Source organism: Coregonus lavaretus (assembly GCF_964263955.1).
Source record: "Coregonus lavaretus genome assembly, contig: HAP1_SCAFFOLD_977, whole genome shotgun sequence".
NCBI classification, from domain to species: domain Eukaryota; kingdom Metazoa; phylum Chordata; class Actinopteri; order Salmoniformes; family Salmonidae; genus Coregonus; species Coregonus lavaretus.
The window spans coordinates 121,839-141,929 of NW_028159690.1; the positions used below are offsets into that span (position 1 = coordinate 121,839).

The window sequence follows — 20,091 nt, forward strand, 5'->3', positions numbered from 1 at the left end:
TACTATATACAGGGTCAGTTCCAATACCATACTATATACAGGGTCAGTTCCAATACCATACTATATACAGGGTCAGTTCCAGGGTCAGTTCCAATACCATACTATATACAGGGTCAGTTCCAGGGTCAGTTCCAATACCATACTATATACAGGGTCAGTTCCAATACCATACTATATACAGGGTCAGTTCCAATACCATACTATATATGGGGTCAGTTCCAATACCATACTATATACAGGGTCAGTTCCAATACCATACTATATACAGGGTCAGTTCCAATACCATACTAAATACAGGGTCAGTTCCAATACCATACTATATACAGGGTCAGTTCCAGGGTCAGTTCCAATACCATACTATATACAGGGTCAGTTCCAGGGTCAGTTCCAATACCATACTATATACAGGGTCAGTTCCAATACCATACTATATACAGGGTCAGTTCCAGGGTCAGTTCCAATACCATACTAAATACAGGGTCAGTTCCAATACCATACTATATACAGGGTCAGTTCCAGGGTCAGTTCCAATACCATACTATATACAGGGTCAGTTCCAGGGTCAGTTCCAATACAATACTATATACAGGGTCAGTTCCAATACCATACTATATACAGGGTCAGTTCCAATACCATACTATATACAGGGTCAGTTCCAATACCATACTATATACAGGGTCAGTTCCAATACCATACTATATACAGGGTCAGTTCCAGGGTCAGTTCCAATACCATACTATATACAGGGTCAGTTCCAGGGTCAGTTCCAATACAATACTATATACAGGGTCAGTTCCAATACTATACTATATACAGGGTCAGTTCCAGGGTCAGTTCCAATACCATACTATATACAGGGTCAGTTCCAATACCATACTATATACAGGGTCAGTTCCAATACAATACTATATACAGGGTCAGTTCCAATACTATACTATATACAGGGTCAGTTCCAGGGTCAGTTCCAATACCATACTATATACAGGGTCAGTTCCAATACCATACTATATACAGGGTCAGTTCCAATACCATACTATATACAGGGCCAGTTCCAGGGTCAGTTCCAATACCATACTATATACAGGGTCAGTTCCAATACCATACTATATACAGGGTCAGTTCCAGGGTCAGTTCCAATACCATACTATATACAGGGTCAGTTCAATACCATACTATATACAGGGTCAGTTCAATACCATACTATATACAGGGTCAGTTCCAGGGTCAGTTCCAATACCATACTATATACAGGGTCAGTTCCAATACCATACTATATACAGGGTCAGTTCCAGGGTCAGTTCCAATACCATACTATATACAGGGTCAGTTCCAATACCATACTATATACAGGGTCAATTCAATACCATACTATATACAGGGTCAGTTCCAGGGTCAGATCCAATACCATACTATATACAGGGTCAGTTCCAATACCATACTATATACAGGGTCAGTTCCAATACAATACTATATACAGGGTCAGTTCCAGGGTCAGTTCCAATACCATACTATATACAGGGTCAGTTCCAGGGTCAGTTCCAATACCATACTATATACAGGGTCAGTTCCAATACCATACTATATACAGGGTCAGTTCCAATACCATACTATATACAGGGTCAGTTCCAATACAATACTATATACAGGGTCAGTTCCAGGGTCAGTTCCAATACCATACTATATACAGGGTCAGTTCCAATACCATACTATATACAGGGTCAGTTCCAATACCATACTATATACAGGGTCAGTTCCAGGGTCAGTTCCAATACCATACTATATACAGGGTGAGTTCCAATACCATACTATATACAGGGTCAGTTCCAATACCATACTATATATGGGGTCAGTTCCAATACCATACTATATACAGGGTCAGTTCCAATACCATACTATATATGGGGTCAGTTCCATTACCATACTATATACAGGGTCAGTTCCAATACCATACTATATACAGGGTCAGTTCCAGGGTCAGTTCCAATACCATACTATATACAGGGTCAGTTCCAATACCATACTATATATGGGGTCAGTTCCAATACCATACTATATACAGGGCCAGTTCCAATACCATACTATATACAGGGTCAGTTCCAGGGTCAGTTCCAATACCATACTATATACAGGGTCAGTTCCAAAACCATACTATATACAGGGTCAGTTCCAATACAATACTATATACAGGGTCAGTTCCAATACCATACTATATACAGGGTCAGTTCCAGGGTCAGTTCCAATACCATACTATATACAGGGTCAGTTCCAAAACCATACTATATACAGGGTCAGTTCCAATACCATACTATATACAGGGTCAGTTCCAATACCATACTATATACAGGGTCAGTTCCAGGGTCAGTTCCAATACCATACTATATACAGGGTGAGTTCCAGGGTCAGTTCCAATACCATACTATATACAGGGTCAGTTCCAATACCATACTATATACAGGGTCAGTTCCAATACCATACTATATACAGGGTCAGTTCCAGGGTCAGTTCCAATACCATACTATATACAGGGTCAGTTCCAAAACCATACTATATACAGGGTCAGTTCCAATACAATACTATATACAGGGTCAGTTCCAATACCATACTATATACAGGGTCAGTTCCAATACCATACTACATACAGGGTCAGTTCCAATACAATACTATATACAGGGTCAGTTCCAATACCATACTATATACAGGGTCAGTTCCAGGGTCAGTTCCAATACCATACTATATACAGGGTCAGTTCCAATACCATACTAAATACAGGGTCAGCTATAATCCCTTATGTCACCTGTTAAATCCACTTCAATCTGTGTAGATGAGGAGACAGGTTAAAGAAAGATTTTTTAATCCTTGAGACATTTGAGACATGTATTGTGTATGTGTGCCATTCAGAGGGTGAATGGACAAGACAAAAAATTGAAGTGCCTTTGAATGGGGTATGGTAGTAGGTGCCAGGCTCACCGGTTTGTGTGTCAAGAACTGCAACGCTTCTTGGTTTTTCACGCTCAACAGTTTCTGTATGTATCAAGAATGGTCCAGCACCCAAAGGACATCCAGCCAACTTGACACAACTGTAGGAGCATTGGGACAAGTCGAAGCTGTTCTGAGGGCAAAAGAGGGTGCAACTCAATATTAGGAAGGTGTTCCTAATGTTTTGTACCCTCAGTGTATGATGAACAGAGCAGCAGCAGCATTATGATCATTGTATGTCAGTGTGTTTAGAGCAGCGGTTCCCAAACTGGGGTCGCGACCCCATGCAGGGTTGCCTGATATGAAAATGGGGTCGCGGGAGAACTTCCAAAATCCTGAATAAAAAAAATATATATACAAAATAATATACATATTATAATATCATATTTGTATCGCAAAATCATTGTGATATGGTTAACCTTAAGACTCTAAATGAAAATGATTCAAATCTATAAGATAAAATTCAACCAGACAGCGCCCTTAGATCATGGGAAAAGGCCACTTGACCTTTGCACTTAAATCATTCCTACGGTGAATGGTAGAGCCGCTACACTATGAAACCACACACTATTGCAGAGACTTTGATATTACCGGCCGCAATTGATATGGTGAAAACAATGTGTGGGGAGGCAGAGGTACAGAAACTCACATCAATACCTTTGTCAGATAACACTGTTAAATGCAATGGTGGAAAAAGTACCCAAATGTCATACTTGAGTTAAAGTAAATATCCCTTAATAGAAAATGACTCAAGTAAAAGTGAAAGTCACCCAGTAAAATACTACTTGAATAAAAGTCTAAAAGTATTCGGTTTTAAATATACTTAAGTGTCAAAAGTAAAAGTATAAATAATTTCAAATGTCTTATATTAAGAAAACCAGACGGCACCATTTTATTTACGGATAGCCAGGGGCACGCTCCAACACTCAGACATAATTTACAGATAGCCAGGGGCACACTCCAACATTCAGACATAATTTACAGATAGCCAGGGGCACGCTCCAACATTCAGACATCATTTACAGATAGCCAGGGGCACACTCCAACACTCAGACATCATTTACAGATAGCCAGGGGCACACTCCAACACTAATATATCATTTACAGATAGCCAGGGGCACACTCCAACACTCAGACATCATTTACAGATAGCCAGGGGCACGCTCCAACACTCAGACATCATTTACAGATAGCCAGGGACACACTCCAACACTCAGACATCATTTACAGATAGCCAGGGGCACACTCCAACACTAATATATCATTTACAGATAGCCAGGGGCACAGTCCAACACTCAGACATCATTTACAGATAGCCAGGGGCACACTCCAACACTAATATATCATTTACAGATAGCCAGGGGCACACTCCAACACTAATATATCATTTACAGATAGCCAGGGGCACAGTCCAACACTCAGACATAATTTAAAGATAGCCAGGGGCACACTCCAACACTAATATATCATTTACAGATAGCCAGGGGCACACTCCAACACTAATATATCATTTACAGATAGCCAGGGGCACACTCCAACACTAATATATCATTTACAGATAGCCAGGGGCACAGTCCAACACTCAGACATCATTTACAGATAGCCAGGGGCACACTCCAACACTAATATATCATTTACAGATAGCCAGGGGCACAGTCCAACACTCAGACATCATTTACAGATAGCCAGGGGCACACTCCAACACTCAGACATCATTTACAAACAAAGCATTTAGTGAGTATGCCAAATCAGACCAGGGATGTTATTTTGAGAAGTGTGTGAATTTGACCATTTTCCTGTCCTGCTAAGCATTCAAAAAGTAATTTTGGGTGTCAGGGGAAATGTATGGAGTAGAAAGTACATGATTTGCTTTAGGAATGTAGTGGATTAAAAGTAAAAGATGTCAAAAACATAAAGAGTAAAGTAGAGATATCCCAAAAACAACTTAAGTAGTACTTTAAAGTATTTTTACTTAAGTACTTTACACCACTGTTTAAACTAATAATTTATGCTCTGAATGAACAACTCAAAAACTCCCCACCTTATGCTCTCCAAATGGACGTTAGCTGTGAGGGCCGAGATGCCCATGTATTGACTTTTCTTCGCTATACATGTCTGGGGACGCTATTCACGAGGACATATTGTTCTGTCTCACGATTCCCGAGCATGAAACGGCACAGGTGATGTTCAGTGTGCTGCTTGGCTATATTGACGAAAATGCGATCGAATGGCAGGCTTTTGCACAAATGGGGCTCCATCTATCACGGGACGGCAGGCAGGCATCCACACTCTAGTTATGAATGTGTCTCCCTCTGCCATATGGGCGCATTGCATGATACCCCAAGAGCAACTGGTGGTAAAAGAGCTGAGCACAGAACTCCGAGATATACTGCAGCAGGTACAGTGGGGAAAAAAAGTATTTAGTCAGCCACCAATTGTGCAAGTTCTCCCACTTAAAAAGATGAGAGAGGCCTGTAATTTTCATCATAGGTACACGTCAACTATGACAGACAAACTGAGAAAAGAAATTCCAGAAAATCACATTGTAGGAATTTTAATGAATTTATTTGCAAATTATGGTGGAAAATAAGTATTTGGTCACCTACAAACAAGCAAGATTTCTGGCTCTCACAGACCTGTAAATTCTTCTTTAAGAGGCTCCTCTGTCCTCCACTCGTTACCTGTATTAATGGCACCTGTTTGAACTTGTTATCAGTATAAAAGACACCTGTCCACAACCTCAAACAGTCACACTCCAAACTCCACTATGGCCAAGACCAAAGAGCTGTCAAAGGACACCAGAAACAAAATTGTAGACCTGCACCAGGCTGGGAAGACTGAATCTGCAATAGGTAAGCAGCTTGGTTTGAAGAAATCAACTGTGGGAGCAATTATTAGGAAATGGAAGACATACAAGACCACTGATAATCTCCCTCGTTCTGGGGCTCCACGCAAGATCTCACCCCGTGGGGTCAAAATGATCACAAGAATGGTGAGCAAAAATCCCAGAACCACACGGGGGGACCTAGTGAATGACCTGCAGAGAGCTGGGACCAAAGTAACAAAGCCTACCATCAGTAACACACTACGCCGCCAGGGACTCAAATCCTACAGTGCCAGACGTGTCCCCCTGCTTAAGCCAGTACATGTCCAGGCCCGTCTGAAGTTTGCTAGAGTGCATTTGGATGATCCAGAAGAGGATTGGGAGAATGTCATATGGTCAGATGAAACCAAAATAGAACTTTTTGGTAAAAACTCAACTCGTCGTGTTTGGAGGACAAAGAATGCTGAGTTGCATCCAAAGAACACCATACCTACTGTGAAGCATGGGGGTGGAAACATCATGCTTTGGGGCTGTTTTTCTGCAAAGGGACCAGGACGACTGATCCGTGTAAAGGAAAGAATGAATGGGGCCATGTATCGTGAGATTTTGAGTGAAAACCTCCTTCCATCAGCAAGGGCATTGAAGATGAAACGTGGCTGGGTCTTTCAGCATGACAATGATCCCAAACACACCGCCCGGGCAACTAAGGAGTGGCTTCGTAAGAAGCATTTCAAGGTCCTGGAGTGGCCTAGCCAGTCTCCAGATCTCAACCCCATAGAAAATCTTTGGAGGGAGTTGAAAGTCTGTGTTGCCCAGCGACAGCCCCAAAACATCACTGCTCTAGAGGAGATATGCATGGAGGAATGGGCCAAAATACCAGCAACAGTATGTGAAAACCTTGTGAAGACTTACAGAAAACGTTTGACCTGTGTCATTGCCAACAAAGGGTATATAACAAAGTATTGAGAAACTTTTGTTATTGACCAAATACTTATTTTCCACCATAATTTGCAAATAAATTCATTAAATATCCTACAATGTGATTTTCTGGATATTTTTTTCTCATTTTGTCTGTCATAGTTGACGTGTACCTATGATGAAAATTACAGGCCTCTCTCATCTTTTTAAGTGGGAGAACTTGCACAATTGGTGGCTGACTAAATACTTATTTTCCCCACTGTAACTTCGATTGTAAACTACATAAAACCACATTATCTGCACTCTCGCCTGTAGGGTTAGGGTTAGGGTTAGGGTTAGGGTGGTTATCGCCTGTTCACTATGTGGAGATATAGGAGCAAAGCATGACAATGTTCTATTGCACACAGAGGCTTGGTGGTTATCGAGGGGGAGTGGTGGAAAGATCTTTCGCATTGAGGGGAATTGTTGTCATTCACAATGGATGTAAAAAAAACAGACTTGGTTGACTTTCTGTGTCATGAAAAGAAAATAACAGAAAACAGCATCAGTAAGTGTCCCACATGAGTGATGACTGCTCACCTCCAACACTTGGAAGAACACTTTGGGACCTACTTCCCAACCCGTCTGACTGTGATCCTGGCTCAGTTCACATGCCGGTAAGTGAAAACGAACGGCTGATCGAGCTGTCATGTGACCGTATGCTGCAGACAACGCATTCACAGGTCATCGAGCTGTCATGTGACCGTATGCTGCAGACAACGCATTCACAGGTCATCGAGCTGTCATGTGACCGTATGCTGCAGACAACGCATTCACAGGTCATCGAGCTGTCATGTGACCGTATGCTGCAGACAACGCATTCACAGGTCATCGAGCTGTCATGTGACCGTATGCTGCAGACAACGCATTCACAGGTCATCGAGCTGTCATGTGACCGTATGCTGCAGACAACGCATTCACAGGTCATCGAGCTGTCATGTGACTGTATGCTGCAGACAACGCATTCACAGGTCATCGAGCTGTCATGTGACCGTATGCTGCAGACAACGCATTCACAGGTCATCGAGCTGTCATGTGACCGTATGCTGCAGACAACGCATTCACAGGTCATCGAGCTGTCATGTGACCGTATGCTGCAGACAACGCATTCACAGGTCATCGAGCTGTCATGTGACCGTATGCTGCAGACAACGCATTCACAGGTCATCGAGCTGTCATGTGACCGTATGCTGCAGACAACGCATTCACAGGTCATCGAGCTGTCATGTGACCGTATGCTGCAGACAACGCATTCACAGGTCATCGAGCTGTCATGTGACCGTATGCTGCAGACAACGCATTCACAGGTCATCGAGCTGTCATGTGACCGTATGCTGCAGACAACGCATTCACAGGTCACTACGGAGGAGTTTTGGTTCCTGTTTTGGTTCCTGACTCAAAGGGAATAAATACCTTCCGTCTCCATCTGAGCATTAATGCCGCGTTCAAAACAACTGCGAACTGGGAACTCATAAATCTCAGACTTCAGACTTCAGTGCATTCAAGACAACTGGGAAATGGGAACTCATAAATCTCCGACTTCAGACTTCAGTGCATTCAAGACAACTGGGAACTGGGAACTCATAAATCTCCGACTTCAGACTTCAGTGCATTCAAGACAACTGGGAACTGGGAACTCATAAATCTCCGACTTCAGACTTCAGTGCATTCAAGACAACTGGGAAATGGGAACTCATGAATCTCCGACTTCAGACTTCAGTGCATTCAAGACATGGAACTCATAAATCTCAGACTTCAGACTTCAGTGCATTCAAGACAACTGGGAACTGGGAACTCATAAATCTCAGACTTCAGACTTTAGTGCATTCAAGACAACTGGGAACTGGGAACTCATAAATCTCCGACTTCAGACTTCAGTGCATTCAAGACAACTGGGAACTGGGAACTCATAAATCTCTGACTTCAGACTTCAGTGCATTCAAGACAACTGGGAACTGGGAACTCATAAATCTCCGACTTCAGACTTCAGTGCATTCAAGACAACTGGGAACTGGGAACTCATAAATCTCCGACTTCAGACTTCAGTGCATTCAAGACAACTGGGAACTGGAAACTTGGAATTCCTACTCAGGAACTCTGACGTTCTGACATAAACATCACTGATGTCATGATTTGACCTCATATTTTTGAAACTGGATTCAGTGCTCTCATCTGCATTAAAACCAAATATCGATCTAGGTTGGATGTGATGGCAGAGATGAGGTGCGCATTGTCAACCACGCCCCTGACTTTGAGAAGCTCCGACGCAACATGCATCAAGCCACACCCATCTCACTGGTGGTGTTCAGATAAGAGATTTGCAATTGACTGCCATAGCCCCACATTAAAAGTATGTGATGGTGAGTTGAGAAAACAATCAGAAATACTGTTAGAATGTTTTTCTGTTGACTGCCATAGCCCCACATTAAAAGTATGTGATGGTGAGTTGAGAAAACAATCAGAAATACTGTTAGAATGTTTTTCTGTTGACTGCCATAGCCCCAAATCAAAAAGTAAACAATGACTGTTAAGGACATACATTTTTTTCACATGGTTGGGGTTGCCAGAATTTGCAGATATCAAAATGGAGTCGAGGGTCAAAACAGTTTGGGAAGCCCTGGTGTCGAGTCAGTATGAATGTTTGTGCACTTTATGTTTGTGTGAGCAAATTAAGTGTAGGTGTGTGAGTGAGTCGTGTCGACAGCAAACTTGATAATATTGTTGGAGTCGTGCGTGGGTGAACAGGGAGTACAGGAGGGGACTGAGCACGCACCCCTGAGGGGCCCCCATGTTGAGGGTCAGCGTGGGGATGTGTTGAGCCTACCCTCCCCACCTGGGGGCGGCCCATCAGGAAGTCCAGTATCCAGTTGCAGAGGGAAGTGTTCAGTCCCAGATTCTGGGATGATGGAGTTGATGTGTGCCATAACCAGCCTTTCAAAGCACTTCATGATTACAGATGGGCCCCGTGTAGCTCAGTTGGTAGAGCATGGCTCTTGCAATGCCAGGGTTGTGGGTTCGATTCCCACGGGGGGCCAGTATGAAAAAAAAATGAGAGAAAAAAAATGTATGTCCTCACTAACTGTAAGTGGCTCTGGATAAGAGCGTCCGATAAATGACTAAAATGTAAAATGTGAGTGCTGCAGGCGGTAGCCTTACAGTTGTTGGGGAAAGGAATGATGATGGTCAGGTTGGTTGACTGATTGATGGCCCTGTATGCCCGTGTTGACCAGTCCTGGCCCTGTATGCCCGTGTTGACCAGTCCTGGCCCTGTATGCCCGTGTTGACCAGTCCTGGGTGTTTATTTTGCCAGTGTGTTGCGGGCAGTGAGTGCTGGCAGAGGGCCAACACAGGGATGCCCGTCAAGTCTCCTCGCTTCGCCCTGTTTGATCTGGCAGAGGGAAAGCGCTACAGCTTCAGAGTCCGCTGCTGCAACTCTGCTGGGATGTCTGAGGCCTCCTCTGCTACTGGAGATATCACTGTAGGAGATATGCTGGGTGAGTAGAGAGATACATATATATAGAGAGATATACTGGACTATAGAGATATATACTGGACTATATAGAGATATATACTGGACTATAGAGATATATACTGGACTATAGAGATATATACTGGACTATAGAGATATATACTGGACTATATAGAGATATATACTGGACTATAGAGATATATACTGGACTATAGAGAGATATACTGGACTATAGAGATATATACTGGAATAGAGATATATACTGGACTATAGAGATATATACTGGACTATAGAGATATATACTGGACTATATAGAGATATATACTGGACTATAGAGATATATGCTGGACTATATATATATATATATATACTGGACTATATAGAGATATATACTGGACTATAGAGATATATAAATATATAGAGATATATACTGGACTATAGAGATATATACTGGACTATAGATATATACTGGACTATAGAGAGATATACTGGACTATAGAGATATATACTGGACTATATAGAGATATATACTGGACTATAGAGAGATACATATATATAGAGATATATACTGGACTATAGAGATATATACTGGACTATAGATATATACTGGACTATAGAGAGATATACTGGACTATAGAGATATATACTGGACTATATAGAGATATATACTGGACTATATAGAGATATATACTGGACTATAGAGATATATATATATATATATATATATATATATATATATATATATATATATATATATATATACTGGACTATAGAGATATACTGGACTATAGAGATATATACTGGACTATAGAGATATATACTGGACTATATAGAGATATATACTGGACTATAGAGAGATATACTGGACTATAGAGATATATACTGGACTATAGATATATATATATATATATATATATATATATATATATATATATATATACTGGACTATAGAGATATATACTGGACTATAGAGATATATACTGGACTATAGAGAGATATACTGGACTATAGAGATATATACTGGACTATAGAGATATATATATATATATATATATATATATATATATATATATATACTGGACTATAGAGATATATACTGGACTATAGAGATATATACTGGACTATATAGAGATATATACTGGACTATATAGAGATATATACTGGACTATAGAGATATATACTGGACTATAGAGATATATACTGGACTATAGAGAGATATACTGGACTATAGAGATATATACTGGACTATAGAGATATATACTGGACTATAGAGATATATACTGGACTATATAGAGATATATACTGGACTATAGAGATATATACTGGACTATAGAGATATATACTGGACTATAGAGATATATACTGGACTATATAGAGATATATACTGGACTATAGAGATATATACTGGACTATAGAGATATATACTGGACTATAGAGATATATATATATACTGGACTATAGAGATATATACTGGACTATAGAGATATATACTGGACTATAGAGATATATACTGGACTATATAGAGATATATACTGGACTATAGAGATATATACTGGACTATAGATATATATACTGGACTATAGAGATATATACTGGACTATATAGAGATATATACTGGACTATAGAGATATATACTGGACTATAGAGATATATACTGGACTATAGAGATATATATATATACTGGACTATAGAGATATATACTGGACTATAGAGATATATACTGGACTATAGAGATATATACTGGACTATATAGAGATATATACTGGACTATAGAGATATATACTGGACTATAGAGATATATACTGGACTATAGAGATATATATATATATACTGGACTATAGAGATATATACTGGACCTCCCCTCTCCTCCCCCCACCTCCCCTCTCCTCCCTCTCCCTCAGACCTGCCTGCGGCCCCCGGCCCAGCCGTAGCCACTAGGAACACAGATACATCAGTTGTTGTTTCCTGGGGGGCGTCCAAGGATGTAAAACACCTGGTGGGATATTACATCGACTATACTGTGGTGGGCAGTGATGTCTGGACCCCTGCAAACAACAAGCCTGTTAAAGGAACCAGGTACATTACATTACAGCAATCAACCAATCATTCAATCAACCATTTATTCATTCATTCAATCTTTAATTCATCCAATATTTCATTCATTCATTCATTTATTCATTCAAAAATATATCTATCAATCAATCATTCATTCAATAATCCAAATCAATAACCCTATGTATCCCTGTCCCACCAGGTTTGTGTGCCACGGTCTGAACACAGGAGAGTCGTGTGTGTTCCGTGTGAAGGCGGTGAATGCAGCAGGATACAGTCACAGCTCTTTGGAGTCAGAGGCCGTGGTCGTCAAGGCTGGCATCGGTGAGTCTTTACATAACTGGATTCACTGTACAGATGCCAATATGGTGCAATATAACATCAAATGAATTTGAGGTGAAGACTTTAGGGGTTTTCAGATTCTGCTTTTAACAGTATGGTAGTATGTATGTCTCACTGTATTCCTCAACTCTGTTAATCCAGAACTGTAGTATGTATTTCTCACTGTATATAAGACAATTCCTCAAAAGCCAAAGCCATCCCCCCCTGTCCCATCCTCCCTGGTCCTGTCCCATCCTCCCTGACCCTCTCCCATCCTCCCTGGTCCTGTCCCATCCTCCCTGACCCTGTCCCATCCTCCCTGACCCTGTCCCATCCTCCCTGACCCTGTCCCATCCTCCCTGACCCTGTCCCATCCTCCCTGACCCTGTCCCATCCTCCTTTACCCTGTCCCATCCTCCCTGACCCTGTCCCATCCTCCCTGGTCCTGTCCCATCCTCCCTTACCCTGTCCCATCCTCCCTGACCCTGTCCCATCCTCCCTGACCCTGTCCCATCCTCCTTTACCCTGTCCCATCCTCCCTGACCCTGTCCCATCCTCCCTGGTCCTGTCCCATCCTCCTTTACCCTGTCCCATCCTCCCTTACCCTGTCCCATCCTCCCTTACCCTGTCCCATCTTCCCTGGTCCTGTCCCATCCTCCCTTACCCTGTCCCATCCTCCCTGATCCTGTCTCATCCTCCCTGTCCCATCCTCCCTGACCCTGTCCCATCCTCCCTGACATTCTCCCATCCTCCCTGGTCCTGTCCCATCCTCACTGGTCCTGTCCCATCCTCCCTGGTCCTGTCCCATCCTCCCTGGTCCTGTCCCATCCTCCCTGGTCCTGTCCCATCCTCCCTGACACTCTCCCATCCTCCCTGGTCCTGTCCCATCCTCCCTGGTCCTGTCCCATCCTCCCTGTCCCATCTTCCCTGACCCTGTCCAATCATCCCTGACCCTGTCCAATCATCCCTGACCCTGTCCAATCCTCCCTGACCGTGTCCAATCATCCCTGTCACATCCTTCCTGTTAACCTGAGCCCCCCCCCCCAGCCGTTCCTGGTATCCCCAGTGGAGTCCACCTGGTGGAGGCAGCTCGTGACTACATGGTGTTAGCCTGGAGGGAGCCGGTGGTGACCGGGGGAGCTGACATCAGAGGATACTTTGTGGACTACAGGACAGTAAAGGGAGGAGTGGGAGGACAGTGGCATGAACTTAACCCCAAGGCTGTCACCTGTACTTCCTATAAGGTAAGACATTTGTAGACACACGGCAAATGGCATAGAATTAACAATTAAGTACACTTATTGTTGATGGATTGATACGTTGGATTATTCCAGTGACGGGGTGATACGGTGTGTTATTAAAGCTTTAGGCCGTGTTAATAAAGCCTCCAACCCTCCTGTGTGCTGCGTGTGTCCAGGCAGAGAACCTGAAGGAGAACTCATTCTACCAGTTCCAGGTGCGAGCCTTCAACATGGCCGGTGTCAGCGAGGCCTCTCTGCCCAGCGCAGCTCTGGAGTGTAAAGAATGGACCATCGCTAAGCCAGGTACCCTTTTACCCTAACCCTATACCCTAGCCCTAACCCTATACCCTAACCTTGCCCTACCTTATACCCTATACCCTAACCTTACCCTATACCCTAACCTTACCCTATACCCTAACCTTACCCTTACCTTACCCTTACCTTACCCTATACCCTAACCTTACCCTATACCCTAACCTTACCCTATACCCTAACCTTACCCTATACCCTTACCTTACCCTATACCTAACCTTACCCTATACCCTAACCTTACCCTATACCCTAACCTTACCCTATACCTAACCTTACCCTATACCCTAACCTTACCCTATACCCTAACCTTACCCTATACCCTAACCTTACCCTATACCTAACCTTACCCTATACCCTAACCTTACCCTATACCCTAACCTTACCCTTACCTTACCCTATACCCTTACCTTACCCTATACCCTAACCTTACCCTATACCTAACCTTACCCTATACCTAACCTTACCCTAACCTTACCCTATACCCTAACCTTACCCTATACCCTAACCTTACCCTATACCCTAACCTTCCCCTTACCTTACCCTTACCTTACCCTATACCCTAACCTTACCCTATACCCTAACCTTACCCTATACCCTTACCTTACCCTATACCCTAACCTTACCCTTACCTTACCCTTACCTTACCCTATACCCTAACCTTACCCTATACCCTAACCTTACCCTATACCCTAACCTTACCCTATACCCTAACCTTACCCTATACCCTAACCTTACCCTTACCTTACCCTTACCTTACCCTATACCCTAACCTTACCCTATACCCTAACCTTACCCTATACCCTAACCTTACCCTATACCCTTACCTTACCCTATACCTAACCTTACCCTATACCCTAACCTTACCCTATACCCTAACCTTACCCTATACCTAACCTTACCCTATACCCTAACCTTACCCTATACCCTAACCTTACCCTATACCCTAACCTTACCCTATACCTAACCTTACCCTATACCCTAACCTTACCCTATACCCTAACCTTACCCTTACCTTACCCTATACCCTTACCTTACCCTATACCCTAACCTTACCCTATACCCTAACCTTACCCTATACCTAACCTTACCCTAACCTTACCCTATACCCTAACCTTACCCTATACCCTAACCTTACCCTATACCCTAACCTTCCCCTTACCTTACCCTTACCTTACCCTATACCCTAACCTTACCCTATACCCTAACCTTACCCTATACCCTTACCTTACCCTATACCTAACCTTACCCTATACCCTAACCTTACCCTATACCCTAACCTTACCCTATACCCTAACCTTACCCTATACCCTAACCTTACCCTATACCCTAACCTTACCCTATACCCTTACCTTACCCTATACCTAACCTTACCCTATACCCTAACCTTACCCTATACCCTAACCTTACCCTATACCTAACCTTACCCTATACCCTAACCTTACCCTATACCCTAACCTTACCCTTACCTTACCCTATACCCTTACCTTACCCTATACCCTAACCTTACCCTATACCCTAACCTTACCCTAACCTTACCCTATACCCTAACCTTACCCTATACCCTAACCTTACCCTATACCCTAACCTTACCCTATACCTAACCTTACCCTAACCTTACCCTATACCCTAACCTTACCCTATACCCTAACCTTACCCTATACCTAACCTTACCCTAACCTTACCCTATACCCTAACCTTACCCTATACCCTAACCTTACCCTAACCTTACCCTATACCCTAACCTTACCCTATACCTAACCTTACCCTATACCTAACCTTACCCTATACCCTAACCTTACCCTATACCCTAACCTTACCCTATACCCTAACCTTACCCTAACCTTACCCTTACCTTACCCTATACCCTAACCTTACCCTATACCTAACCTTACCCTATACCCTAACCTTACCCTATACCCTAACCTTACCCTATACCTAACCTTACCCTATACCCTAACCTTACCCTATACCCTTACCTTACCCTATACCCTATACCCTAACCTTACCCTATACCTAACCTTACCCTATACCCTAACCTTACCCTATACCTAACCTTACCCTATACCCTAACCTTACCCTATACCCTAACCTTACCCTATACCCTAACCTTACCCTATACTCGAGCCCCAAACCTAACCAAATGTAGCATGCATCGGTCCGCGGACCTAAACCGAACCAAATGTAGCATGCATTGGTCCGCGGACTCCAAACCGAACCAAATGTAGCATGCATCGGTCAGAAAATCCATTCAAGAGGGCCTCTGACGTGATTTCCGTTTGCTCCAACTGTGTTCATTAAATGTATGGGTTTACGTACTGTCTCATTCACATGACAACATTTAGGGTTGTTTATTTATTTATTCACGACCCAGTAAACAGTAAATGACCCAGTAAACAGTAAATGACCCAGTAAACAGTAAATGTGTCGAGGCTCCAAGTTTTTTTTTTTTTGGTCGTCACTTCAACGTTGTATGTTTTGAATGTCATTTAGACCCAGCAAACTTTCAATGTTGCACATACGCAGTTTTGTGGTTTTGGTCGTTTTACTGCAATTTGCTTACTTTAAATGAGAGGTTTTTGGCCTCGATACAGTTTATTTATTTATATTTTCCTCTCTCAATACCCTTTATAAAACTGGGGACACAATTTATACATTTTTAGTGATGCTTTTCTAATTTTGTATTTTTAGCTTGTTGATTCACTATCACAGAACGCTACTTTAACCTTTTAAGTCAGGGTCACACAGAGTGTTTCTTGGTAGTCTTAAACAAATCTACTTTGAAACAAAAGTATACACCTCACACACACATGGTTATGGGCCTAAAACAATAAGACACCTGTACCATGTCAGATATAGAGGTGAAATGTATCTTATATAATCTTACATTATTTCTCTGAGACTAGTTATCCTGGGGTTTCGCTCTGCTCTGATGACAGGTGTGTCTAACGGGGGTGCTCAGGGTGGCCAAAATAATACCATCAATTACATTTCGTGGAACGTCAAAAGGGCCAACAACTCTGACACATTTTAAAGGGTTTGAACGCAAATGTTTCATTTCTACAGGAGACTCACTTTGGGACGTGACCACTTTAGGATTTGCAAGGACTGGGTTTGATGTTTCATTTCTACAGGAGACTCACTTTGGGACGTGACCACTTTAGGATTTGCAAGGACTGGGTTTGTCAGTTGTTCCTCTCTAACTTTCAGTAAATCAAGAGATGCTGCCATTTTGGTTCATAAATCTACCCCCTTTGTAGATTCTGAGGTTATTGCTGGTCCCACTACACAGCTGATTCAAATGATTAAAGCTTGATGATTAGTTGATTATTTGAATCAGCTGTGTAATGCTAGTGCAAAAACCGAAACGTGCACCCCTTGGGGTCCCGAGTTTGGAAAACCCTTCCCTACAGTCACATTCTGTCACCAGTAGAGTAGCTATCTAGCTATGTAAACCACGCCCCTCTGCAAACACGCCTTCTCCGATGTTGGTTACAAGGCGGTACTTATTTAAATTAGGTAAGAGAATATCATGTTACCATTGGTATATTCAAATGAGAGTTAACGTGATGTCCCCTTAATATTGAATCTAAGTGTTTGACATGGGGGAGGGGAACAGTAACTTTATGATCAAACTTTATCATTGTAGAAGCAACAGTCATTTTTCAGACTTTAGTCATTATACTTTGATCTGGTTTCCTTCAAATATCATAAAAACATGATTTTGACCGTTCATGACCTTTAAGGCAAACATTGTTGCTCTACCACAGTGGTTCTGAACTGGTTTTGCCTTGCAAAAAATTATCGCCAAAATACAATCTGGAAAACTATTTTTCATTCTGTATTGATAGTAAATGTAGCAATTATATGCCAAGGGACCAACATTCCCACCTCTTTCATTGTCAATAATAAAATGTTGCCCATATTTTTTATGAAGAATGTTAATAAACTCACTGGTTTGAGACCATAATATCAACATAAATGGTGCTGCTAATAGCTCTACATTGAAAATACTGTGATTGAATAAAGATTGTTGAGATTAAATCATTAAAATATGTAAATTCATTATCATTTCTACACACTTTCTACCTGGTTTAAGTTTAGACTGGAGTAGTTTTTCCTTGAATAATAATAATAATAATAATAATAATAATAATAATAATAATAATAATAATAATTTAACTCAGACTCCCGTGACCCACTCAAATCCTCTCGCGACAAAATGAGAATCACTGCTCTAGCAGATAGTTTCAAACGTCTACTACTTTTTTGAAGTCTCTCCCTCTTTCTCTTATTGGAAGGGTTAATGTCATGTCAATGAATGTGTTGCTCACATTTTTATATTTATTTCAATGTTTACCCATTTTTATTCAAAAATATATTCAGACATACTACTGGGTTACAGATGATCAGACATACTACTGGGTTACAGATGATCAGACATTCTACTGAGTTACAGATGATCCGACATACTACTGGGTTACAGATGATCAGACATACTACTGGGCTACAGATGATCAGACATACTACTGGGTTACAGATGATCCGACATACTACTGGGTTACAGATGATCAGACATACTACTGGGTTACAGATGATCCGACATACTACTGGGTTACAGATGATCAGACATACTACTGGGCTACAGATGATCAGACATACTACTGGGTTACAGATGATCAGACATACTACTGGGTTACAGATGATCCGACATACTACTGGGTTACAGATGATCAGACATACTACTGGGCTACAGATGATCAGACATACTACTGGGTTACAGATGATCAGACATACTACTGGGTTACAGATGATCAGACATACTACTGGGTTACAGATGATCAGACATACTACTGGGTTACAGATGATCAGACATACTACTGGGTTACAGATGATCAGACATACTACTGGGCTACAGATGATCAGACATACTACTGGGTTACAGATGATCAGACATACTACTGGGTTACAGATGATCAGACATACTACTGGGTTACAGATGATCAGACATACTACTGGGTTACAGATGATCAGACATACTACTGGGTTACAGATGATCAGACATACTACTGGGCTACAGATGATCAGACATACTACTGGGTTACAGATGATCAGACATACTACTGGGCTACAGATGATCAGACATACTACTGGGTTACAGATGATCAGACATACTACTGGGTTACAGATGATCCGACATACTACTGGGCTACAGATGATCAGACATACTACTGGGCTACAGATGATCAGACATACTACTGGGTTACAGATGATCAGACATACTACTGGGTTACAGATGATCAGACATACTACTGGGCTACAGATGATCAGACATACTACTGGGCTACAGATGATCAGACATACTACTGGGTTACAGATGATCAGACATACTACTGGGCTACAGATGATCAGATATACTACTGGGTTACAGATGATCAGACATACTACTGGGTTACAGATGATCAGACATACTACTGGGTTACAGATGATCAGACATACTACTGGGCTACAGATGATCAGACATACTACTGGGCTACAGATGATCAGACATACTACTGGGTTACAGATGATCAGACATACTACTGGGCTACAGATGATCAGACATACTACTGGGTTACAGATGATCAGACATACTACTGGGTTACAGATGATCAGACATACTACTGGGTTACAGATGATCAGACATACTACTGGGCTACAGATGATCAGACATACTACTGGGCTACAGATGATCAGACATACTACTGGGCTACAGATGATCAGACATACTACTGGGCTACAGATGATCAGACATACTACTGGGCTACAGATGATCAGACATACTACTGGGTTACAGATGATCAGACATACTACTGGGTTACAGATGATCAGACATACTACTGGGCTACAGATGATCAGACATACTACTGGGCTACAGATGATCAGACATACTACTGGGTTAC

General features: G+C 42.0%; 1 protein-coding gene across 1 annotated transcript in view; it reads left to right on the forward strand.

Annotated features, from left to right (window-relative positions):
* Positions 1-20,091, forward strand: part of LOC311122553 (myomesin-1-like) — a gene marked incomplete at both ends in the record, with an annotated part of 117,144 nt that overhangs the window by 64,824 nt on the left and 32,229 nt on the right. Inside the window, 5 exons of the mRNA XM_084196899.1 lie at positions 10,068-10,251; positions 12,128-12,302; positions 12,481-12,602; positions 13,647-13,843; positions 14,017-14,143. Of these exons, the coding sequence (XP_084053025.1) occupies positions 10,068-10,251; positions 12,128-12,302; positions 12,481-12,602; positions 13,647-13,843; positions 14,017-14,143 (805 nt within the window). The remainder of the gene's footprint in view (positions 1-10,067; positions 10,252-12,127; positions 12,303-12,480; positions 12,603-13,646; positions 13,844-14,016; positions 14,144-20,091) is intronic.